General features: G+C 37.3%; 3 protein-coding genes and 1 pseudogene across 3 annotated transcripts; 3 read left to right on the top strand and 1 right to left on the bottom strand.

The window, feature by feature from the left end:
- Nucleotides 1–6,936: 6,936 nt before the first annotated feature.
- On the top strand, nucleotides 6,937–7,493 carry LOC143545618 (protein FAR1-RELATED SEQUENCE 5-like). The gene is made up of 2 exons (XM_077037469.1): nucleotides 6,937–7,113; nucleotides 7,194–7,493. Exons 1-2 carry the CDS (start codon nucleotides 6,937–6,939, stop codon nucleotides 7,491–7,493), a joined length of 477 nt encoding a protein of 158 aa, XP_076893584.1.
- Nucleotides 7,494–14,931: 7,438 nt separating this feature from the next.
- Nucleotides 14,932–17,752, top strand: LOC143545604 (ankyrin repeat-containing protein ITN1-like). Its single transcript, XM_077037462.1, has 3 exons — nucleotides 14,932–15,413; nucleotides 16,175–16,584; nucleotides 16,864–17,752. The coding sequence occupies exons 1-3, from the start codon at nucleotides 14,936–14,938 to the stop codon at nucleotides 17,689–17,691; spliced, it is 1,716 nt and encodes a 571-aa protein (XP_076893577.1). The 5' UTR covers nucleotides 14,932–14,935; the 3' UTR covers nucleotides 17,692–17,752.
- Nucleotides 17,753–19,501: 1,749 nt separating this feature from the next.
- LOC143545617 (ankyrin repeat-containing protein ITN1 pseudogene) lies at nucleotides 19,502–22,387 on the top strand (annotated as a pseudogene).
- A 2,485-nt stretch (nucleotides 22,388–24,872) lies between these two features.
- LOC143545616 (uncharacterized) lies at nucleotides 24,873–25,205 on the bottom strand. Its single transcript, XM_077037468.1, has one exon. The coding sequence runs from the start codon at nucleotides 25,203–25,205 to the stop codon at nucleotides 24,873–24,875; it is 333 nt and encodes a 110-aa protein (XP_076893583.1).
- Between the last annotated feature and the right edge of the window lie 1,729 nt (nucleotides 25,206–26,934).

Below are 26,934 nucleotides of genomic sequence, written 5' to 3'. Positions count from 1 at the left end.
GTTTGAATCATTGGATGTGTGCGTAAATGGGTCCTGCTAGGGACACCGCCCCACCACCACCCTAGGCGCCGCGTATAGGCCTATATGCGGCGTTTTAGGGTACGATTTGACGTCCTAGCCTGGCCTGTCATAGGGTTGTCGGATCGTACGGGCTATACGCCGCGTATAGCCCTATACGCGGCGTATTGGCTTTAGTATATTTTTGAAGCCCGGCTCCCTTCCCTCCCTCTCTACCATTTCTTTTTCCTTTATTTTTTTTTCTTACCCCTCACCCTCTTCATTCAACCAACACCAACAACCATATATGTTTCCGGAGTCGGACGAGGAGATGCCGGACGGGTAACGGTCAGTCGGAGTTGAACCATGTATGTTTCCGGAGTCGGACGAGGAGATGCCGGACGGCGCTAACGGTCAGTCGGAGTTAAACCAGGTTTCGCTTTATCTTTATCTTTTACGTGTTAGGACATAGTTGTAGATGTTAGGACAAAGATTTGGTGAATGGTTTACTTTAGAAATTTGTCTAGGCACCGACCGTTTGACGGTAACCCTAGTTCGCCAGGCCTCCTAAACTTTAAATGGGGATTGAAGTTAACCATGGTTGATTGAGATATGAACCAGGGTTAGTAAAAAGACAACAACATGGTCAGCTTTCACGTGGGTTAACACAAAAAGACAACATCTTTTCACTTTTTTTTTAAATTTAAGAGTACATATGTACAAATATACATAGTTGAATCACGTGGGTTTAACATAAGAAGACAACAAAAATGAAAGCATGAGCACTTTACTCTTTACGTTAGAGGCTAACATGCCGTGAAAGACGCACGTTGGAGGTTAACAGGCTCGACACACAGTAGCAGGCAGTGCCCGACAATAACATGCATTTGTCCACATGTCGGTCGTCCTGCTAGGGACACCGCCCCACCACCACCCTAGGCGCCGATCGTTTGACGGTAACCCTAGTTCGCCGGGCCTCCTAAACTTTAAATAGATTTCCCGTATTGTTACCGTTAGCGCTAAAATTTTTATTATATTATTACTATTAAAATATTAATATTATTATTAAGATATTGTTGTGATGAAAATATTATTGTTAGTAAAATAAAATACTATTATTGTATTTATTAAAATAGTATTATTATTATTATTATTAAAATAATAATATTTAAATACTATTTAAATATAAATTATTATATTTTTATTATTATTAAAATAATTATAGTAAAATACTATTAAAATATTAATTATTATATTATTATTATTTTTATTCTAAACATATAATTATTAGTATTAAAGCATTTAGTTTTCTATTATTATTAGTACTAAAATATTATTATTATTAGGTACCTGATGTACGCCAGAGAGTCAGATGTCGGGGTAAGGCGGCGACGCAAGACTTTCGGAGGTACGTTTGTATAGCGTATTGTATGATATGATATGATATAATATAATATAATATAATAATATTATTATATTATTATATTATATTATGTTATATTTATGTTAGTGAGTTTTTCTAGAAAAGCCCACCAGTGTTGTCTTATTATGGTTTTTTTTCTTTTTTTATTTCTTCTCTTTTGTTATTATTAATGTTATTTATGATTATTATTAATATTAATAATATTTAATTATCAATAACATATTATTATTGGAAATTCGATAAAGGGCGTTTAGTAGCAAGACTTATTTGGGAAAATTGACAGTGCGAAACGAACTTTTAAATTATTGGCTGCTTTCGTTATGTGCATCTTCAATCAGTTACAGTGGCTTACTTAGGAAAACTGGCATTTCCAAACGAACTTTCAATTTCTTGCTGCTTTCGTTATCGACATCTCAAATCTGGCTTTTCAATTTTTTCGAACTCCAACGGTCTTGACCGCCGGTCACCACTGACAACCGTAGTTGTGTTCACTCGAACACATATCAGTCGTCACTAAGCTTAAGCTTAGGCTTGTTATTAGTTTTATTTTTAGTTGGGGGTATTCTAAGTTGTTCATGTTGCGTATATTAAAGAATTATCGGCTTTTATATATACGTATATATATAGTAGATGTGCGGTATAAGAATTCATTGCGTCGAGATAACCGCACCAGATCGAGACGCTAGTTTGCTGAGTTTAAATCTCTCGAATCCGCGGTATCCGCTAACGGCAGCGAGAACGAGAGCCCCTACTTTGGACAGATAGGTGGAAATTCGGTCATTGCTCCAACATAACGAGCACCAGATTGAGATATTAGTTCGCACTTAGCTGAACCGGTTGACACGTATGCAGACGTGGGTTTAGGTTCGGTGCTGACCCGAATATTAACACGTATGTTTACAGCATTCGTTGACACGTTTGCATAATACAAAATGAAAGCACAAACTCAAACAACAATCCATACAATAGCAATTGTCTTCGTTATTTTTCTCTTCTTCTTGTTTGACTGGTCGTTGAAGAGAATTGCTATTGTATGGATTTGTCACACCCCGACCAAAGGCGGCGGAACATGTCGAGGTGTAACGATTGTCCATAAGCACATGACACTAATTAAAGTGACAGTATTTAATAAACTCATTTCATTTCACAACATCGAAAATGTCACATAACAATTATCCATAAAATAACCATAAACAAGATATCACAAAATATGGCAAATTTGATATTGTTCATTTTTACTAATATCCTAAGGTCTTTGATGTCGTTTTCTTCACAATCATAAATCAACTAAGATGCAAACCTGCAACATTTCATAAAATAAAGTTTGTCAACACAAAGGTTGGTGAGCAATTCATAAGTTTAATCATATTAGTATATAATAAAGATAGCCACAAAACTTGCATACGAAACGATAAATAAAAGTGGTAATTCGGATAAATTGATATCGCTAAACACATTAGCGACACCTAGCTATAAGGGGATGCCAAATAGTCTAGGATTTTATAGTTATCGTTAATTGCATTACGTTAACGACACCTTGTTATAAGGGGATGCCAAATAGTCTAGGATTTTATACTTCCACCAACCAAAAGCGATAAACACATAGGCATATAAGTATAGAACACCAAATCGAGCAATTATTTAGGTAAAGTATACAACTACGTTTGTGGTTTAGGATTCAAATATAAAGCATTGTGTTGAATAAGTATGAAATGTCACCCCCAAAATAAAAGATGGAAAATGGGGTATGAAGTACTCACCTTCAAGTAGTAAACTTGAAAGATGATAATTTGGAGATTTGTCGGAACGACGAGTTTAACGCAAAATGCCTAAAAAGAAAAGAAGTCTTGAATTTAGAAAGGTTGTCTTGAAGGTCTTTAAACAAAATAAATGTTGAGAAATGTAAATAATTAAAGTTCAAGGTTTTAAAATGTAACTATTTAAGAATTTATAATAATAACCCTTTAAAAATGTAAGTTTGCTCGAAATCGGGTTAAAGTATCTAACCTTAATATTTACTCAACCTATGTTAAGTAATAAGGTGGATAAAATGCAAGAATGCAAATCCCTTTGGAATAAAGATACTAAAACGGGGTTTTTTTTATCGAGTGTTCGGGTTGTCGGTTCGGGTCTTGATAATTGGTCAAACCCAAAGTCAACTTTCCAAAATATTGAATGTTATGAGATAACTCAATAAAATTTAATAAGACTTAACCAAGTATGTAGTTCAATTGTTTTAGAACTAACAACGCACGTTAAGCGAGTGTTCGGTTTTGTCGGTCCAAACTTTGTTATGAGATCAAGTTGGATCCAACATTTCCAAGTACTTAAGAAAATATTTAAAAATCAATTTGTAACTATTTTTAAAGAAATATACAAGTCTTGATGGCTAAAAAAAACACACTTGTGTGTCTTAAGCGAGTAAGAATCGGTTTGGTTTCCACATGTCCAAACACTAAAGAACTTGTATAATATTGTACAAATAAAAAAAAATACTTTAAGTTTTACAACCAAAAGTTAACAATAAAGTCTTTAAACAAAAGTTCGGTTTTCGGTTCGGATCGTGTTTCGGGTTAAGACCGAGGTAAGATTCTACAAACCCATAACCATAGAATTTGTAAAAATGATTTTAGAAACTTAGATCTAACAATAAGTATGTTTAAACAATTATTTAACAAAACTAGTAACAAAGTTCGGTTTACGGTTTAGAGCTATTTACGGTTAAACCGGCATAGACTCTTAAAAACCCATAACCATGGAACTTGTAAACATGACCAACAAACTAAAATAAGCAAGATTAATATGTATGAACAAGTTATATAGATGTATATATATCAAGGACACGAAGTCCTCCATGAAGTCTTGCCTTATGAGGTCCGAAACCTCACCGACCGTAATCGGAGAAGTAACTACCAAAGGTAAACAAGGGGTGTATATTTTATATATGTTGCACAACCATAAACAAGTATTAATAAGGCTACATAAACTAATTAAGATGAAAGACTAAAAACCTTCAAGAACACTTAAGAAGATAACATTGAATCTTTGATGTTTGAGAGAGTTTTTTTTTGTTTGGAGTTGTAGCAAGGGAAAATGAAGAGAAAAGGTGGTGTATATATAGGGTAATGTTGGTGGTCAAAAATGGGTGTGAGACACAAGAATTTTCATGCAAAATGGATCAAGACAAAAACACAAAACAACAAAAATAAATAAATAAATAAAAATAAAAATAAAGATAGGATGTTTTCAAGACCCAACAAGTGTGAAACAATATTGTAACATAAATCCATCATTTTGATTATAACATAAGCTTCGGTTTACAAATCAGGTCGGTTTACATAATAAACAAATACAAAAACGAATACAAACAAGACCCGAAATTGACGAATGTCACAGGATTGTTGTTTGAGTTTGTGCTTTCATTGTGCATTATGCAAACGTGTTAATATCAGCGCCAGCACGGAGCCTAAATCCACGTCAGCATACGTGTCAACCGGTTCAGGTAGGTCCCGGCTAATATCTCAGTCTGGTGCTTGTTGAGCTGGAGCAATGACCGAATTTCCACTTATCTGTCCAAAATATGGGCTCACGTTCTCGCTACCGTTAACGTATACCGCGGATCCAAGAGATTGAAACTCATCAAACTAGCGTCTCGATCTGGTGCTGGTTATCTCGACGCAATGAATTCTTATAACGCACATCTAATATATATGTATACGTATATATAAATGCCGATAATTCTTTAATATACGCAACATGACCTACTTAGAATACCCATAACTAAAAGTAAAACTAATAACAAGCCTAAGCTTAATCTTAGTGACGACTGATATATGTTTGAGTGAACACAACTACGGTTGCCGGTAGTGGCCAAAGGTCAAGAGCGTTGTAGTTTGAAGATATCGAAGAGGCGGATTTGAGGTGCCGATACCGGGAGCATCCAAGAAAGGGTTCGTTTGGCACTGTCAGTTTTTCCCAAGGTAATCACCGTAACTGATTCAAGATGTCCATAACGATAGCAGCCAATAAATTGAAGGGTCGTTTTGCAATGTCAATTTTCCCATATAAGGCCTGCTACCGAACACGCTTTGCCGAATTGTGAATAATAATATATTATTCATAATTAAAATAATATTAATAATAATTATTATAAATAACAAAAAAAAAGAAAAAAGAAAAGAAAAAAAAAAGAAAAAAACACATAACAAGACAAGCGAGTGGGTTTTTCTAGAAAAGCTCCCCAATCGGCCGCGTATTGACCTATCCGCGGTGTCTTTTTATGACTAAGACGCCACGTATAGGCCTATACGTGGCGTCTTAGTTGGATTACAACCTGCCCTACAAAGGCTGGGCTAGGTTGTCAACTCGTACCTTATATGCCACGTATAACCTAGCCCAGCCTTTGCAGGGCAGGTTGTAATCCAACTAAGACGCCATGTATAGGTCTATACGTGGCGTCTTGATGTTGCTGAATTATTGGAGGCCGGCTCCCCTCCTTTCCATCCTTTCCTTTCTTTATTATAAAGGTTGTTGTTGGACACTATGTTTCATCGTTCAACGAAAAACAGTACAACATTTGTACTATATATACCTAGAACGTCTTGGTTTAACCATTTATTTCCAGAGGAGGACCTGGGTTACGCTGCTAACGATCAGCCTGGCACGTCGTGGTTACCCGACTTGAACCAGGTTTCATTATATATTTATTTAGTATGAATTTGGTAGTTTTTTTTTACTAACACATGCTGCATTACGTTTTGTTAGGAGTATGTCGGGTATGATACCCAGCCCGAACAGTTTTATGGTAACAATGGCTCGCCGGGCTTGCCAAACTTGAACCTGGTTTTGTTATACAGTCTTTTTGTAAATATACGGTTATCTAATTATTATTTTAATATTCTTATTTATTATTAAAATATTATATTTTATATTATTATTATTATTAATTATTACCACTGGCACTGTTGTTTGAATTTCTAATTTATATATGGTAGGAGTACTTCGTGTCGGATTACGGTAGATAGCTTTTGTACCCGTCATCTGTCGCCTGGCCGGATTACGAAGGTCAGGCTACGTCATCGTACCAGCCACCAGTAGCAAATTATCCGTTTTATGAAACCGAGTCTTCATCGCACCACGGGCGAAATGATTATTCCGGGCCAAACCCAAATAACGAAGATGGGTACGATGACGACTACATACGCGAGGTGAAGGTTTCAGATTTTTGAGAGCCGCGAGGAGCTGGAGAAATGGGTAAAAGTTAGAGGACGAGAGCATGGGTTTGTTGTTGTGGTCCAGCTGTCAAGGAAAAACGCCGTGGACCTTGCATGCAATCGTGGAGGCGAACCCAAAATAAAGGCGACGGTGAGACGTACCGGCAGCATAAAAAATGTTGTCCGTTTAAGATCATGGGCAGGTACGACTCGAGGGGTGCATGTTGGAGGGTTCAAGTGGTAAACGAGACTCATAACCACGATCCCGTTGAATTCGATGAGGGGTGTGCGTCTTTTAGAAAAATGAACACCGACCAGCTGGATATGGTTGAGAGTTTACACAGGGTCGGCGTGAAGCCGCAAGAAATCGAAGCAGCCCTCCGCGAAAAGTTTCCCGGTGTGCAACCTGTATTAAAAGATATATACAACCACACCGCCAAGAGTAGGAGGGATGGGCTACTAGGCGACACCCCTATGAAGGTAGTTCAAAACACTTGTAGTTTTAATGTGTACTTGTCGTACTTGTAATATTTAGCAAAGTTTTATTTCATCCAATGCAGGCGCTGGAAAACATTCTCGCAGGCAAGGGTTTCACGTTCTATACCTGGGATAGTGATACCGACGACAGGACAGAGGAAATTTTCTTCTGTCATAGTAAGTCGCATAAGATGTGGCGTGCGTTCCCCAAGGTGCTGATGGTTGACACGACGTACAACGCCAACATGTACGACTGGCCGTTGGTTCAGTTTATCGGTTTGACCTCGACATCACAGTCGTTTTGTATCGCCGCCGCGTTTGTGATCAGGGAACGGCAGAGGAACTTTGGCTGGGCTCTGGAGACTGCATGGAGCCACGCGTGATCCTGACTGATGCGGACCAGGCCCTCATGAACGCATGCGACGCGGTTTTCTCTAATGCCACCAAAAATTTATGCAGGTGGCACATATCCGAGAATATAAAGAGAAAATTTAAGGGCCTATATAGCACGGAAATGGGGACGGACTTTACGTACTGGTGGAAGGTCCTGTATCAGTCACCGACGATTCAGGAGTACGACCACCGTCACCTCAACATGGAGCGTCATTTGATACAGGACGATAGAGCCGGTGAGTCCTTCGTATCACCTGACAGTTTTTAATAGCCTAAACATACGTGTTAATAACGTTTCCTTTTATTTTTCAGAGGTCTGGCAATACATTCGCAAGAGCTGGCTGGATCCATACAAACACAAGTTTGTAGCCTGCTGGATCGAGGAACGCTGAAACTACGACGAACCGAGTTGAGAGCCAGCACGCAAATCTGAAAAGGTACCTCAATGGAAGCAACAACTCGTTCGACACAATTGCCAAGCAAATCCTTAAAATGGTCAACTCGCAGATGAAAGAAATCGGTAAATCTTTTGAAGCCTCTCGCTCGAAGGTCATGGAAGGACATTGAGAGCACGTCTGGTTGAAGAAGCTAATAAACAGGGTGTCGATTCACGCTCTGGGTCTACTTGTGAACAAGTATGGGTTGATACACAAGATGCGTGACGGCGACGCTTCATGCGACCACCATTTGTATTCGTCTTCGGGGCTGCCATGTGCCTGTCGGATTGAGGGATACATAGTTAACGACATGTGTATCCCAATAGAGGATGTTGACCCGTTCTGGAGGAGGCTTAATTTTGATCCAGCTTGTCCGCCGAACGAAGAGCCAGATTACACAGCAGGTCTACAGGACATCACAGATACGCTATCGTCCATAGATGACCCTAATCAAAAGAAAAGTTTTTTCGCCAGGCTCTTGTCTGCTATTCCAGGGAGATCTAAAAAGAAGGAGCCAGAAAAAAGAGAGGATCCTCGGGGGCGTCCTAAAAAACCAGATCCCCCGAGGCACAGCGTATACACCCCCGCTCCAAATCTCCCCAGACACAGCTCCTACAACCCATCCTCGTCACAGGGGCCCAGCCAAGAAAACCCCACCCCATCCTCGCTGAATCGTTCGTTGTCCCAGTCAGCGTCGCGTTTTAAAACTCCTCGTGGACGACCTACGGGAGCTCACCTCGGGTTTCCTTTGATGGTTTCGCCTGTGCAAGTACCGGCGATAGAAACGTTTAGGAGCGTCATTCCTAGCTGGGCCCAGCAGTTCGTCGCAGACATAAAAAACGTACGCCCAGACGGTAACTGCGGTTTTCGATCAATTGCAGTGGGTTTGGGGATACATGAGAAAGTTTGGCCGGATATTAGGCGAGCGATGCAGAACGAGCTGGAAACGAACGAAGGGTGGTGGAGGGCGATGTTCAACAAAGAGGATGACAGATTGTACGGCTGGGTTCATTCCAGCATTCCGTACTACAACACGGTCAAATCGGCACCGCCGAGTCGTTGGTTCAGCTTACCCGGTCACGGGCACATGGCTGCTCATACATACGCGTGTGTGTTAGTCAACCTAGTTGGCAATCAGACCGAATCTTACTTCCCATTGAGAATCGGTCCTGACTTGGTTCCGGATCCATAGTTTATAGGCATCGCTAACTGGGGAGGTGATCACTGGATATATATAAACCTGGTAGGGGATTTCCCAATGCCTAGGCCAAACCCTAATTGGGAAAGAAGCCCCGTACAGGCGGCGCTCGAATGGAAAACACGGTTCGGATAACGTTTGAAGGAGTACGAAGACATACGCCAGGGTTGGCGAAGGGAATCCTCTAACGTAGATCTAGACAGCTTATACAAGACATAGTATCAATTGACAAAAAAGTCTATAATAATAATAATAAATATTAAATAATAAATAATAAATAACAATAATTTTAATAATAATAAATAACAAACTAATATTAATATTAATAACTAAATAATATAAAAAAAATAATAAAATTAATAATAATAACAATAAATAATAAATAATAATAACTAAATAACAAATTAATATTAATATTAATAACTAATAAATAATAAATACTAATAAATAATGATAATTAAATAAAAATAATAGGCCTAAGACGCCACGAATAGGACTATACATGGCATCTAAGACCTTTTATATCAGCAGACGTCTGCTCAGCTACCAGACTTAGGCCTAAGACGCCTATACGTCTGCTCAGCTACCAGACTTAGGCCTAAGATGCCACGTATAGGCCTATACGTAGCGTCTAGGACCCCATATTATCAGCAGACGCCTGCTCAGACGCCCACTTTCAAATTTCAAAACTCCCGCACGAACGACCGAGCATCCACACAAAAGCCTATATCGGACGACGACCGGAATACCAAACGAGCCGACGAGATTTCACCCGACACCGACACGATATGGAGGTAATTTTTTAATATTATATTAGTGATGATGATTAGGTTAACATGATGATTAATTTGTGTTATTGATGATGTGATGATGTTGATTATGTTGTTTGGATGGATAAAACTGTCGGCCGGAGTCCGGCCGTTGGTTTACCTGAACTGTCAGACACGGCGTATAGCTCTATACGTCGCGTCTGATATAATTTTTTTTTTCTGTTTATTTTTAATAATAATATTAATGTTATTATAAATATTATTATAAATTTTATTCTCAATATTTATTACTAGTATTTATTATTATTATTATTAATATTATTATTATAATTATTATTATTATCTGTTATAAATATTATTAATAATATTTATTATTAGTATTTATTGTTATTATTAATATTTTTATTATAATAATTATTATTATAATAATTATTATTATTTGTTGTAAATATTATTATAAATATTATTATTAATATTTATTATTACTATTTATTGTTATTATTGTAATTTTTATTGTTTTAATTATTATTATTTTTTATTATTATAGTTTGTGGACGACGAGATTGAGCACGAGCTCGAGCAGCTCGGGCAGGGCGAGGGGCGGGGCCCAGGGCCAATGGCAGGGCCGCAGACCCCCCGAGGGCAACAACGTGTAGCTTACTTACCCTCATGTGCAGTTTGCTGAGGGTTCGGACGCCCATACATGATACATTCGCCTACGCTAGATGCACCCGTTTCCCAGCACGATTATTTTCTAGTCGTTTTTGGAGTCCTGTGACGCGCACCAGCGGGCGGCTGAGTACATTGGACAGGATACGCCCTGGAGCTGATGCTTCAGTATGCCACTATCAGCTCACCGGGAGCTGACACTAGAGGTTTACTCCACGATGCGTGTTACGTAAGTTTACTCCACATTGTTATGTTATATATTATATTATATTATATTATATTATATTATATTATATTATATTATATTATATTATATTATATTATATTATATTATATTATATTATATTATATTATATTATTGCAGACCCCGCGCGCCTGGTACGCCAGAGATTGAGATGAGGGTGCCAGGCGCCGATACGACACAGTCGGAGGTTTACTTCCGCATGTTCGGGCATGACGTCCATTTCTCGATGGAGGAGTTCGCGGTTGCTCTGGGATTATACACCGCGCAGGAGGTACGCAGCCCGATATACACGGAGAGCATCCACCAGATGCCGGAGGACGAGCTGCGGGTATGGTGGCGGGCCATCAGCGATCACGACTTCGGGGATAGGACCTTGGGCACCAGTTCCAAGGTCTCGTCTATTAGGGTCCCGCTGCACAGGTACGTTCTTAAAATGTATTCTATTTATAACGTAATATATAATATAATATAATATAATATAATATAATATAATATAATTGTTAATAAATTATATGATCTTATATTACACAGGTACCTTCACAGGCTGATTGTAATATCTATTGCGGGTCGCAATCAGGGCGCGGATCAGTGCAGCCTACGCAACCTGTTTTTTTTAGGTGTCTGCTGACTCACAGGCACTGCAACCTCGCTAGGGGGGTTTGCAGACTATTTTGTTGCCTACCAGTTCAGGCAGGGACGAGGGTCTTTGATGGGTGGCGGGTACGTCACCCAGCTTGCGATATCTCTGGGCCATGGAGACCTGGTAGACGGCCTGCGTATCACTCCGACCCCTCCCTGCCCGCTGGACCGCCAACGTTGCGGCGGCATGCATATTGTGCGTTCGTTCCCCGGGCCCCACGCCCCGCGGGACCGACTGGTGGCAGGGGCACGTGCGCCTTACGTCCCGGTGCCTTTAGTCGAGCCTCCCCCGATCGCGGCACCGGAGGTGGAGCTTGTACATGAGCCTGTCGACGCGGGGGAAGGGGCCGGCGGGGATCCTGACGACGATGGTGCCGGACGTGAGGATCCGGTCGCATCTCAGGTACGTTTTAATATATTATCGTTTTATCGTTTCTTTTAATTCGACTTCGTATTAAACATATTTCTGTGGTTTTGTTGTTAGGGGCCGACGCAGCACGTTCCACGCACATATCACGCGGTGCGTCTGGGTCCCGCCACCGACGCTAGGTTGGAGGCCCTAGAGTTGGAGATGAGGCGGATGTCGCGCCAGACGAACTGGCGGATGAGCCAGATGTCGCGCCAGATCGACTGGCTTGTTGCCAGTCGGGTAGCGGAGCTGTCTGGACAGCAGTACACCGTGCCACCGCCACCGCCACCACCACCACCCCCCAGTTTTGACCACGAGGCGAGCACGTCTGGCGTGAGACGCGGACGGGGCGACGACGTGGATGCCCCGGACGGTTCGGGGCCGAGGCGCAGGGGAGAGGACGACGCTGACGTTGGCGACGCGTTCGGGGGGCTCGTGGGCCACGACGACGACATGGGCATGGACATGGGGGACTTCACGTAGATTTTATGTTTTAGTTGTCGTATTTTCTTTTATTTGTACAGATTTAACAATGATTTTTGGTATATATATGTGTTAACTGTTTTTCACCGAAAGGATATTAAATAATAAATAAATAATTAATTAATATATAATGAATAATAATAATAACAAAAAAAAAAATAAAAAAAAACATAATAAGACAAAATTGGTTGGATTTTCTAGGAACACCGGCCTATACGCCGCGTATAGACCTATACGCGCGTATAGGCCGGTGTTTTAGCAATTGGGCGGTGTCCCTAGAAAAAATCCGTAAATTTATTGTCTAAAATGCAATAACTGATCGAAGTTAAAGTCAAACACCTAATTTCTAGATGTTTTTTAGACTATTAGTGTAATAATTTCATGAATAATAATGAGAATTAGTTTAAATATAATAACCATTGCAACTACAAAATGAAACATCATTGAACAATTTTATAAAACTATTAATGATTAAAGCTATAACTTGTCTTCCTCATAAATTTTTATGGATATATATATATATAGCTTGTCATTGAAAAATGTTAAAAAACATAATCGGTCTTTTTTTTAAAGACGGCTAAATATATAACAGAAAAAAAAGAAGAAACTTCACAAAATAACCCTTTTTTAGAGAGAAAAATTAAAAATAACTCAACCTTTGTTTAAAATTCAAAAATAGCCCTCCAAATCTTGTCTGGTGCGACACACTGGGAATCGATCCGACGAGACTCGAAAGTATTTGAATCTCGTCAGGTTCGTCCAAATTTTAAGTAATCTTGTCTTCCCGGCCAAATTTTAAGAAATCCTGTCTGTTTCGTCCATTTTTAAGAAAAAAAGTTGTCTTTTTCTTTAACACTATTCCTCTCTCTTCTCACCTCTCTCTACTCAATTTCTCTCTATCATCTTCATCATCTTCCTTAAAAAAACCTCCAACCATGTAAACTGGATTGGGCTTCGGCGATGTTTGAATCGTTTCCGGCGAGCACAAATCAAAGCCCGATAAATTATGCCTGCCGGAAACGTTGCAAACGTCGCCGGAGTCCAATCTTGTTTACAAAGTAACAGGGGAGAACGACTAAACAAGAAAGTAAAATGATAAAAAAATAATTAATATTTTGTTAGTTTACATAGACATAAAATGAAAAGAGTTTCATCAATTTTTATACATTTGGTCCTTTGAAGGCAGCACATCAAAACTTAGTTTAATACAAATGTCTAAACTTAAGATAGCTAAATGTAAACATCATAAAAGTTGAAGGACTAAAAGCAACCATTTACTAAACTCGTAGAATTCGAAGGTTGTTTCTTGACACCTTCCTAGGTTGGGTTGGGTTGGGTTGGGTTGGGCGTGGAGTTGTTGAGTCTCTCCCGTGTTTCAGTAGTAAACTACTTTTTCTTTTTCTAAGCCAAATGCAATCCAAACTCCTTTTTCCAATATATTATTAATATTAATATTAATATAAATACATTGGAAACACCTCACATTCCAGAGTTTAGTCCTTGTTTTATTCCAATGACTTCTACTTCACCCATAGTCGTCATAGATGATGAAGGTATTCATTCTTACCAATCTCTTTATTTAATGTGTTTGTTACTTGTTGATTATGTGATTGATTACAGGAAAATTGAAGTTTTAAGTGCTAGGTTAGGTTAATCCATTTCGTGTGTAAGACAAGGAAATTGTGCACAAAATCGGTTAATTGTGTGAGCGATTACATGGTTTTTTAAAGTTTTGCATCGTGTTGTTAGTTTGAATGTGTGAAAGTGAAGTTTGAAGTGCTTGTGAGATGAAGATTGGCTAGATTAATGCATTTCGTGCGTTTCGAGAGGCGTTAATTGTGTTAGGCTGGTTTAGGTTTTGTTCTTGTTTCTTTTTAATTTTGTGATAGACTGAAATTGTATATTTCTAGGGTTTTAATTCATATTACTAACCTAATGTAAATACACAAATTTATCTGGTTCTTTGTTTGAATGTGTGAAATTGAAGTTAATGTGTTTCGTGTGTCACGATGAGGCGGAAATTGTGCACGAAATTGGTTAATATTCTTAGGTTGTGTGCTTGTTTCTTTATAATTTTGTGATAGAGTGAAATCAGTTTGTGTGTATATTTCTAGGGTTTTAAATTATATTATTAACCTAATTTTATCAAACTGAAGCTTGAAGTGCTTGAAAATTGAATGACAACTAAATAATCCGTGTTGTATAATCAATAGACGAAATTATGCACAAAAAACAATTGATGTTCTTATATAATTTAGGTTTACAATTCTATGATTAATTGAAGTCAAATCGTCTGAAATTCCAAACTTCTTTGTATCATATTTTCGGATTAAGCATATCGAGTTGATGTTTGAAACGTTCTCAAGATAAAAACCAGGTTTTTGCATTTTTTGTAACAAGAGATGGTGATTATGCCCGAAATTAATCAATGTCCTTTGATTTAGGTTTTATATATACTAATAGTAATTGTTTAATAGCTAGTGATTACTTAGTAATTTTACAGTCTCAAAACCTGTTATTTGCAAATATATCTTCATATCAAATGCTACTCAATGAACTGTAGATATAACCCAAGAGATATCAATGACTCCATCAAAGCAAAATCAAAATCATAGTCTTCTTGATCGATTACCATCGTCATCGTCACCATCTTCCACATCAGCTCCAGCACTGGTACTTACAGCTTCCGGCAAACGGATGGATCAAGCGGGAAAAAAGAAATATGTGAAGCAAGTAACAGGCAAACATAACGATACCGAGCTGCATTTAGCCTCCCAACGAGGCGATTTGGCATCTGTGAAGCATATTCTTGATGAAATCAATTCACAAATGGTGGGAACTTTAAGTGGAGCTGATTTTGATGCTGAGGTGGCTAAAATCCGAGCATCTGTCGTGAATGAGGTGAACGAATTGGGAGAAACCGCGCTGTATACAGCTGCTGAAAGAGGGCATCTTGAAGTTGTGAAAGAGCTTCTGAAATACTCGGATAAAGAAACACTTACGAGAAGAAGCCGCTTGGAGTTTGATACTTTGCATATAGCTGCTAGTCAAGGACACCATGGTAAATATGAAATATTTCTTAAATATTTTCCAAGTTTCGATCTTCTATGTTTTCACAGTCTGATTTTAATGTTTTTTAGGTAAAACTGTGAGCGAAATCGTTAGTAATGTTTTCGGCCACTGTAAACCAAACCAAGCCGTTAAAAATCAAACTGTAAAAATTAAAGACCGAACCAAACCATGACCTTACTAATGGTTTGCTTCGGTTTGGTTTCATGGTTTGGGCTTTGTTGGGCCTGTATACAAAATGCAAAAATTCCAATCAATATAAAAAATGCATAAAGTCATCTCTTTAAACATTTCCATGTTTTGATCTTCTAGGTGTTCACTGTTCCGTTTTAATGGGTAATTAGGTCAAACTATGAGCCAAAAAACACCTAGTAACAGTTTTTTACTAGTGTAAACCAAAACAAACCGTGAAAACACGAAAGCAAAATGTTAAAAATTAAAATCGAACCAAACTACGCCGTTACAAACGGTTTGATTTCGGGCTTACTGGGCCTTTATAATAAAAAAAAAATCCTAAAAAGACGATCAAAATAAACAAATGAAAATGTTCCTACGGTCTGGCTCGGTCTTTTTGACCCTTTTCAAGTATAAACCATAAACGAAACCGATCAGTACAATATGAAAATCCTAAACCAATCAACCAAACAAACTTAAACAAAAAACCCTACTGGAAAACCAAATCGATAACTGGCTTGAGCGGTTTCACGGTTTCAAACCAAACCATTAACATCTTTCCATTGACTCTTATTGCAGCCATTGTCAAACTACTACTTGACCATGATGTATCCCTATGCCAAACCAGATCACAAGGCAACGCAACTCCACTTATCACAGCAGCTTCAAAAGGTCACACTGCTGTTGTTCAAGAGCTACTTTCAAAAGATCCAACCTTATTGGATATACCCAGATCCAACGGTAAAAATGCATTACATCTGGCAGCAAGATCGGGCCATGTTGACGCTGTCAAAAGTTTACTTGCAAAAGACCCACAGCTGGCCCGAAGAACCGACAAAAAGGGTCAAACTGCATTGCACATGGCGGTCAAAGGTGCTAGCAGTGCGGTGGTTAAGTTGCTGTTGGAGGCTGATGCTGCAATTGTTATGCTACCAGATAAATCTGGTTTTACCGCTTTACATGTTGCCACAAGAAAGAAGAGATCAGAGGTACATTTTAGAATAAAAATAATAATAAAATTATATTAACTATCGGGTCAGTCCGAGCCTGACCTCGACCCAAATCGGATCAGCTTGACCCAATTTTTAAAATGACCTGTTTTGGCGCGAACCACTTTCTTGCTGATAGTAAACAGCCGTACGTTTTGAAAAAGAAATAAAATATAAATCAAATTAAATAACGGGTGAGCCTAAGCTCGATCCAAGTCGAATCAGCCTGACCCAATTTTGAAAACAAGTGTTTTGACCCGAAGAATCTTTTTGTTGCAGATAGTAAATGAGTTGCTTTGTCTCCCTGACACAAATGTTAATGCGCTAACCCGGGACCACAAAACTGCACTCGACATAGCCGAAGGGCTTTCTCTATCTGAAGAGTCAATCGACATCCGAGCTTGTCTGGTCCGTCGTGGAGCGGTCCGAGCCAACGAGCTGAATCAACCACGAGACGAGTTAAGGAACACGGTCACCCAGATCAAAAACGACGTCCACATCCAACTCTTACAAACCAAAAAAACAAACAAAAATGTTCACGGGATCGCTAAAGAGCTCAGAAAGCTCCATCGTGAAGGGATTAACAACGCCACGAACTCCGTCACCGTGGTGGCGGTGCTTTTTGCAACGGTGGCATTTGCGGCCATCTTTACGGTCCCTGGTGGGGACAACGATCATGGGATGGCGGTGGTGGTCCGTCGGACGTCTTTCAAAATATTCTTTATATTTAATGCGATTGCTCTTTTTACGTCGCTAGCAGTGGTGGTGGTTCAGATAACGCTGGTTCGAGGTGAGACAAAAGCCGAAAGAAAAGTGGTTGAGGTTATTAATAAGTTAATGTGGTTAGCTTCGGTGTGCACTTCTGTGGCGTTTATGGCGTCGTCTTATATTGTGGTCGGGCGGAAGTATGAGTGGGCGGCTGTTTTGATCACGGTGGTTGGCGGGGTTATAATGGTGGGGGTGCTTGGGACAATGACATATTATGTGGTTAAATCGAAGAAGACTCGGTCGATGAGGAGGAGGGAGAAGATTGCAAAAAGTGGAACAAATTCGTGGATGACATCCGAGTTTTCTAACTCGGATGTCGAACGAATTTACGCTATTTGAGTTTCAAAAAAACTTTTAAGTTTAAAAGTATAATTTGGCAATGTGAAGAGGATTCTTTTGTAGGTTCAATTCAAATGTTAAAACGGAAATGTCATAAATACCAATTTACAGTTTCAAACATCAATCGGATAACAAAATCATAAAAACTTGTAACTTATAAATAAACAATTAATTACATAAACTTGTGTCTTATAATATGTCAACATGTAACATGTACCTTTAAACTTGTAACCAGAAATATGGAAATAGCCTGACTAAGGCCTAGGGGTATACACCCAGGACGTTAAAGATAAGTTGGCAAAGGTTAACGAGTGATATACCACTCCCTTTATGGGTTAAATGACGCTAAATGTAAGGTGGGTTAAAATGTTAACGGACATTAAAATTCTTTACACACATACGATAATTTAAAAATCAATGTTACATTAAATAAAGAGAGGTAAAAAAGGGTTAAACAAGGAGTGAAATGAGGTAAAGAAGGTGATGTAGTACCTACGTGGACGCTTTCATGAGGATGCCTACTAATGTGGTGGTTGAGATGATATTTCTTCTCCTGGGCTTTGATCTACATATATCTAGACATATTGAGACAGTGTAACATGTCCTTCGGATTAGTCCTCAAACATAAAGACAAATTGATACCATATATGTTTTCCTAAGATCAATCTATGCACCCTAAAACACAGATATAACACACATGTCTCAAAACAAACAATATAAATCATATAGAAGTATATGTAAAACGGGCGAGACAATCTATACCCCTCAAAACATACGACAAAATGTTGGACCAAAACAGTTAAAAAATATATAAAATCATCTTAACATTCAGAAATGAAAATTTATGTTAAACATCCATAAACATCCATGTAATATTAGTAATTAACTACTCATTATTCTGTGATTGTAAATGCAAAGACAAAAGCAATATTTTGATATTTTTCAGTTTCACTCTTTATTTACATGTACAACAACCATATATGAAAATGAGTTATTCTACAAATACTGAAGTATAGAATGAAAACCCATTTGAGTTGTGAAAACTCGTGAAAACCCTATGTAACATCGTTTTTTTTACAATGTAATATATGATGTTACATTTAATACAAAATATCGAAAAATTAAAAAAAATTAGTTTTGCTATTTTTTAATAAACTTTTATATATGTTTTCAGGAAAGAGAAAAAGTTATATTTGTTTTTACATTTTTTATTAACTTTAATTGTAAACCACAAGATTCAAACTTTAATTAAAAACATGTGGTTGAAAATGAGTTTCTACATTTTTCACAACTCAATTGAGTTTTTATTTTAACAACCCTTCTACAAATAGAGACAAAAAATTGAGACGATGAGAGATATTTGTAACCACAAATATTTATTTTCCTTATTGATTGTGTATTTTTTCCTTGACATTGTGACTTTTTTTTCTTGATATTGGGTTATATATTACTTACTTTGCGTTATATTTTGCGATCTATTATGTCTTTTTTTATTTATCATTGTGTTTTTTGTTTATTTTCGTCATCGTGTCTTTTCATCGTTTTTTTTTAACTGGTATGAGGGGGGAAACATTTTAGTATTTTTTTCATTTTGTATTTATATTTTGAGTTATTATTTTTTTAAAATTATTTTTTGAGTTTTTTTACAAATCTTTTTCACATTTCTCAGTTTTAACTTATCCCATGAAAATGAAATGAAATCCTGATTGGCAAAACAGTACACTCATTATTTGCATGTTGTTGTGTACCTTCTTTTCTGTTATTAAATACCTCTCATATTATAGTGTTTAGTCATAGTTTTATTTCTGATATGAAGGTAGTAGGTTCAGCCATTGAAGAAGGTACGTACCCTTTTACTAACTCTCAAATATGTGTATGTTTTTGTTAGTTATGTGATCGTTACACAATGTGTATAATTGAAGTTTGAAGTGCTTGTGAGATAAATATTAGCTAGATCAATGCCATTTTGTATGTCAAGAGACCGAAATTGTGTTTGGTTTAGGCTTGTGCTCGTTTCTTTTTAATCTTTGATCGAACCGAAATTAGTTTGTCTGGATATTACTAGGGCTTTAGATCATCTTATTAACCTGAATGTATCAATATGATGCTTAAAGTGCTTGAAAGATGAAGGTCAAGTAAAATAATGAGTATTGTACATCAATACATGAAATTATGCACAAAAAAAAGTTGATATTTTTTTTATATAATTTAGGTTTATGATTTGCATATTTCAATTATAAATTTCTTTGTCTCATATTGCCAGATTATTGTAAATGTACGAGATTAATGCTTTAAATGTTTTCAAGATGAAAATTAACTAGATTATTGTATTTTTGGTAACAAGAGACGGTGATTATGCCCCAAATTAATCAATGTTATTTAACTTAGGTTTTATGTCATTTCTGGTGATAATTTAGTAATAAAAGTTTTGCACATATGTCGTCACTCGTCATAAACGTTTTGCTGGTTGGTTGGTTTGTATAGATATGAAGCTTGAAGTGCTTGTATTGCTATAGCTAACCGTTTAGTTTTATGTTTTGCTTCTTATATTTCTTTGATATTTGAAATGTTTTCAAGATGAAAAACTAACTAGATTAGTGATTATGTTCCAAGTTAATCACTGTCCTTTGTTTGATTTAGGTTACTAATACTGATTGGGTTCGATTTAAGCCTGTTTGTTTGCAAATATGTGCTAAAATCAATAATTTCTTTTGTTTTGATAAGTTAGAATTTACTAACATTTACTATTAAATGATCTGTAGATTTAGAGACCGGGAAATTCATGACTCCATCAAACCTTCTTAATCCGTTACTATCGGGATCTTCTATAGCTTCTGGAATACGGGTTGATCAAGCTGGAAAGATGAAATATGTGAAGCAAGTGACATGCAGGCATAATGATACGGAGTTGCATTTAGCAGCCTTTCGAGGTGATGTGGCATATGTGAAGCGTACCCTTGGTGAAATCAATTCACAAATGGTGGGAGCTGATTTTGATGCTGAGGTGGCGAAAATCCGAGCGTTAGTGGTGAATGAAGCGAATGAATTGGGAAAAACACCACTGTATATAGCTGCTGAAAAAGGACATCTCGATGTTGTGAAAGAGCTTTTGAAGTACTCAGATAAAGAAACGCTTACACGAAAAAGCCATTTGTAATTGGATCCTTTGCATATAGCTGCAAGTCAAGGTCACCATGGTAAGTTTCCATCTTTTGTTAGTATATATTAGGCCTGGCAGGTCGGGTGGGTTCAGGTCATGCGTCCAGATGGGCTCGGGTCAATATGGGTTTTGAGTCAAATGAGTTCGTGTCAAACGGGTCGTTTAAAAATTACATCAGTTTGGTTCGGTTCAAAATGTGTTTTGGCCAAAATGGAAATGATTGAAAAGAGTCGTTTTAAAAAAAGATAGCATCAATTAGCAAGAGTAACCTGTTTAAGTTAACAAGTTTTAGAATAGTTACCTGTTGACTAACTTAAGGAGACCGAAATTGACTGGTTGACTGATTTGAGATGACCCAAATAAACCCATTATAGAATTTATTTTTGCCTAAATCAGCTTATTCTTTAAAGAATGGGTCATGTTTGAAACCTATAGTTTATATAACTCATTTATTTTTTAAATAATTCCAACATCTTATTAATTAATCTTATTGCAGCCATAGTGAAACTACTACTTGACCATGATGTATCCCTATGCCAAATCAGATCAAAAGGCAATGCAACTCCACTTATTACTGCAGCTTCAAAAGGACACACGGCTGTTGTTAACGAGCTACTTTCAAAGGATCCGATCTTGGTAACTATTCCCAAACCCTACCTTAAAAAAGCATTGTATCGAGCAGCAAGATCAGGGCATCTCGACACTGTGAAAAGTTTGCTTCAAAAGGACCCGCAGCTGGCTCGAAGGACCGACCAAAAGGGTCAAACTGTAATACACGTGGCTGTAAAGTGGGCAAGCAGTGAGGTGGTTAAGTTTCTACTTTGTCTTCCTGATATGAATTTGAAAGTCAATGCATTAACCAATGACAACAAAACCGCACTCGACATAGCTAACGGGCTTTCCGCATCAGAAAAGTCAACTGACATACGGGCCAGTCTAGTCCACCATGGTGTGGTCCGAACCAACCAGTTGAACCAACCATCGGCTGAGCTAATAAATACCGTGATCCAGATCAAACAAGAAGTCCACGGAATGGCTAAAGAGGTTAAAAAACTTAACCTTCAAGGAATCAACAAGGCCACTAACTCTGTCATTGTGGCTGTGCTATTTGCAGCCGTTGCATTTGCTGCTAGTTTTATGGTTCCTGGTTATGATGATGGGATAGTAGTTGGAATCTTCTATGTTTTCAATGCAGTTGCTCTTTATACGTCTTTAGCGGTGGTGGTGATTCATATGATGCTGGGAGTTAGAGGTGAGGCGAAAGCCGAAAGAAAAAAAGTGGGTAAGGTGGTTAATAAGTTAATGTGGTTAGTTTCTGTGTGCACTTCGGTTGCTTTTATGGCGGGGTCTTACATAGTCATCGGCCGGGAGAACGAGTGGGTAGCCGATTCTGTTACGGTGTTGGGTTTCGTTATAATGTCAGTGGTGCCGGGAACAATGATGTATTGTGTCGGCAAGTGGAAGAGAGCTCGGGTGTCAAGAATTAGAGAGAAGAAGATTGCAAAACTTTGGGTGCTCCAAAGAAAGAAAAACTAGATGCATTCTAGTATTGTTTTAGATAATTTGGTTCTATGCCACTGCTTGCTACTGTTTCTTTTTCTTTTAAGACTTTGTTGTTATGACTTGTTGACTCTTTACTATGTTAACTTATTTTGTCATCTTTAACATTATGACTGTGGCTTCCTTACTATTGTTATCAACCTCTATACCTTCGTTGGTTTCAAGTTTCAATGTTTTCACTTGTCCGAATTGAAAGGAAGTTGATAGTTACAATGAGTGGTATCTAGTATCAATGCATCTGGCAATCACAATAGGACATCGGATAACACCATATGCGACCATCCTTGTGTTTGTGGACGTTTCAACTACATATGATCGATCATGACATGTAGGTCTTTAAAGATGGTGTTCATTTGTCGACCCTAGTGCGCATGTGGTGTCATAAATTACTATCAAGCTCTAATAGGTAATACTACAAACTACAGGATGAGATTGTTCTACACAATATAAAAGAAAAAAAATAAAAAAAAATAAATGTGTTGTGAACCAACCTAAGGCCAACTTAGCAGATCGTTTAAACGGCCCAACAAGTTGGACATAACCTAGAGTAAAGTGTGATATAAGCCCAAGAATGGAGAGTAAATGTTTTGCGAATATGACGTACGTGTGTTGTCTTCTTCTCCCATCTCCTACTCTTTAACTTTGTGATTTCCCATCCCCTTGTGAATTATGCTCCTTGCTTGTAATCAATTTCACAATCAATAGAATATAGCAGTTTCAGTTATGATTAAACTCCCTGCTATGGGGCGCTGAAGGGGGTGAAACAGGGCGCGGTGGGCGCCGTACACCGCCGCGAGGCGCTGTTGGTGGGGGCGCGGAGGGGAGAGGCGTGAAGGGGATAGCCGGCGCTGTGAAGGCTCTCTCTCTCCTCTCTCACATGCACGCATATATATATATATATATTGGGGCGCCAAGGGGCATTAAACCATAGCGGGGCGAGCTTCGATGCCCCGTTTTCTATGAAGCGATGACATGGCATTGACGTGGTACAGTGGAGGGGCTTCGAGTCCCCACTATAGTGGATAGCCTGAGAGTTGTTTGATTAGTTGTGATATATTTGTTCATGTCATGTGTTCTAACAAAGGTTTAGAGAAACATCAACGAGACTTTATTGTCATATATATGACTAGGTAGTTACCCGGCGCGTTGCGCCGAGCGGGCCGGGTAGTTCTGTGTTGGTTACATCTGGGCGTCGTTTCTGTAGGTTGATGCGAATTAGGTTGGTATTGGCAACGTCTTTACGGTATCAAAACTAAACTAAAAACATAATTTCTTAAACTCAAGTATTAAAACAAATTAAAAAAAAAACAAAGCGCCACATCATCTTACTTTTCCATTGGTTGATTACGTATGAAATCTATAAATAAAAAAAATCTATTTCTATTTTAAATAAAACAAAAAAAAAATGGCTTCAAGAAGGTTCGAACTCGGGACTTGCAAGTTGCAACAATAAAACAATACTAGAATAGCAGCTTCCTTTTTTGTTACTTTTATTACTTTCAAATGAACAAATACTAAAACAAAAACAAAAAAAGAAAGATGCCTCCAAGAGGCTTGAACTCGCAACCTATATGTTGGTACTACAAAACAAAACAAAACCACCCCACCAGCTTCTGTTTTCATTACTTCCCTTAGTTTAAAATCCATAAATTATAAAATAGATTTGGAAAATAATTAAAAAAAAAAGAAAGTTAGTGGCTACCACAGTGATTGGACCACAATTTTGTTACTTCAGCTATAGGTTTTCTTTTATATACAGTACTAGTTTGAGACCCGTGTATTACACGGGGAATTAATGAAAATTACAATATTTAAACATTAAGCAAAATACAATCAATAACACAATTATCATGTATTGTTAATACAATTACAACTTCTATTAAAATTACAGGAATTACAAAACAAACATTACGGAAGTATTTTACAAATAAGAAAAAATTTCTTTGTACACTACATTTGTGGTTGTATTGGTCCGATTACCTTGTTTATCAAGAATGAGAATCTTTAGCCACACCTGCTTGTAACTCTTGACAAGGCGACGTATAGCTGTCCATGTAAGAACACAGATTCTTTCAAGTACAAACCAACCCTAAATAATGATGGATCTTGGCTTTTGTTTATGGTCATCGCAAAACATACTACAAGGGGAAACTGTCGTCTTTGAAATTTATATGCTATTTTGTTGTCTGTTGGAGTCAGTGATGACCTATGGATCAAAACTGTATGTCCAATGTTAGTTCTAGAAATATTTTTTGCTTCAACTACGCGAGTACCTAAAGATATAATTTGTAGTCGAGTACCGTTACATAAGCCTTCTTTCTGGTTAAGATTTCTAAAGAACATAATAGGAACACCAACTTTTAGCACAAGCTTGTGGTTTGGTAGTCCATATATTCTTAGACCATTAAGCAGTTCAGGCGAGTATAAAGCTGTATCAACCATGTCATTGATATATTCTGAACTACATATGATATCTGAACTTAAAGTACTCGACTTCATCACCTGGAAAAAACTTGAGCAAACTATCGTTAATCTCATCAAAAATTTCTTTTGTTGGTGCAAGTATGGCTCTATCCTGAAAGTAATGTTGGTTCCCGTAATTCTGCAGAATATCAGAATATACAAAGTCAAAAAGTTTTGATATAGGATCAACAGAATCTTTTATAAGTAGATCGTTAAGTAATTCTATCATTGCAACACCATCATTAGAACTGCCAACATTACCTTCACCTATATTTAAAAGCCATTTTGCAAATAATTTGGTTTCTTTAACATCAGATGATGGCCTACCCATAATTAACCTTACGTTTTTTGTTAATCTCAAGACATTGCATTCACTCCAAGTAAGAAGAACAAAGAGAGGCATTTACTATGTCTTGTCTAGTGCATTTTTGAACTACAGGTAGAATTTGTCGAAAGTTTCCACCAAATACAACTTTTCCTCCAAATAGCAAATTAGAAGATAAAACATCTTTTAAAGATCTGTCAAGAGCTTGAAAGCCATGCTTGTGAGCCATTGGAGCTTCGTCCCAAATTATTAATCTGGTTTTTTCTAATAATTGTGCCTCATCTGTGCCTAGATCCATGTAGCAAGTAGAATCCACATTCAGATATATAGGAATATGAAACCTGGAATGTGTTGTGCGACCTCTGGTTAACAATAATGATGCAATTCCACTTGAAGCAACAGTTAGGACGATTTCGCCTTTTAATCTTACGGCAGTTGATAAGGTCTTCCATAAATACGTTTTACCTATTCCACCATAACCATATACGAAGAACACACCCCATTTAGTCTGCTGAGCAACCATCATTATACGATTAAAATTAGTTTTCTGCTCATGAGTAATTGAATTAAAAAGAGTTTTGAACTCTACTTTAAGCAAGTTTTGATAATCAACAGTGAGTATAATAAACCGTAACGTAAAAAGATATTACTAACCATTGGTAATGTCTTCAAAAGGTCTTCGTGCGATTCTGACAGCTAAAGGGAAAAAAGGTTTTTAAATTTATTAAAAGTAAAATTGATTAGTCAGTTATGCTAATTTGTAAGTATAGATCATAATTTTTGTATTTAGATTTAACTAATTTATAGGTTGTGTTCAAAGTGATGAAGTAATCATAATAAGATATAATATAGAATTAATACCACTGGTAATGCCATCAAAAGGTCTTCTTGATTTTCCGACTACAAAAGAAAAACAAAAAAAATAATAAATAATAAGTAATTTGCAACTCTAAGTGTAAGGCATCTTTTAATTATTATACTTATTTTGAAAAATAAGATTAACTATATATGCATTTATGAAATTTCTATAGTTTATAAAGTTGGAAAGTATACTGATAAATAGATGTAACACAAACAATTCTTAATAGTAACAGATAATACAACTACTTATTTTCAACAAATTCTTTAAGTTTGATTAAAGTTTAAAAACATGTCGTTGAACATTCTAACTTTTTGTAAACCAATAACAAAACTACAAACCATAAGAATTAAATATATGCAATAATTAAAACATAAACCATAAGAATAGCAAATTTCAAATAGTGCGTGCATAAACCAAAAAACCCAAATGTGGATAAGTATTTTAAATTCAAAGCAGACAGTACGAAGAAATTAAAAATGTTCTTAAAAAGCGTTTAAATGAGAAGGTTTTTTCTTATTTTTCCCTTTTGGGAATCAAGAGCTTGGACTTACCGTTTTCTTCATCACCAACAGTTGCCAATAAGTGAGATTAGGTTGTAGACTGAGTCGGGGGATGATTCACATCACGCACATCAATAAGATTTCTTTTCAAAGTGGGAGTTGAACAGGTCGGGGAAGTAGTATCACTATTTGATGCGATGGTCTTTCCTGTGCTTTTTTCCACTGCTATAAGATTGTCATCGGTCACCGAGATAACATCCTATTGTAAAAAAGGAAGCGATAAATAATAAATGTTGTATATTAATTTATTGTTGTTGTATAATAAAGGAAAGCCACCTAAAAAGAAAAGTGACATTTATTGAAATAAATACAA

The sequence above is a fragment of the Bidens hawaiensis genome, unplaced genomic scaffold, assembly GCF_021521415.1.
Source record: "Bidens hawaiensis isolate Kalapana, Puna unplaced genomic scaffold, B.hawaiensis_p1.1 tig00013987_1, whole genome shotgun sequence".
Classification (NCBI taxonomy): domain Eukaryota; kingdom Viridiplantae; phylum Streptophyta; class Magnoliopsida; order Asterales; family Asteraceae; genus Bidens; species Bidens hawaiensis.
The sequence above is the reverse complement of the archived record's forward strand: the minus strand, read 5'-3'. Positions and strand labels throughout refer to the sequence as shown.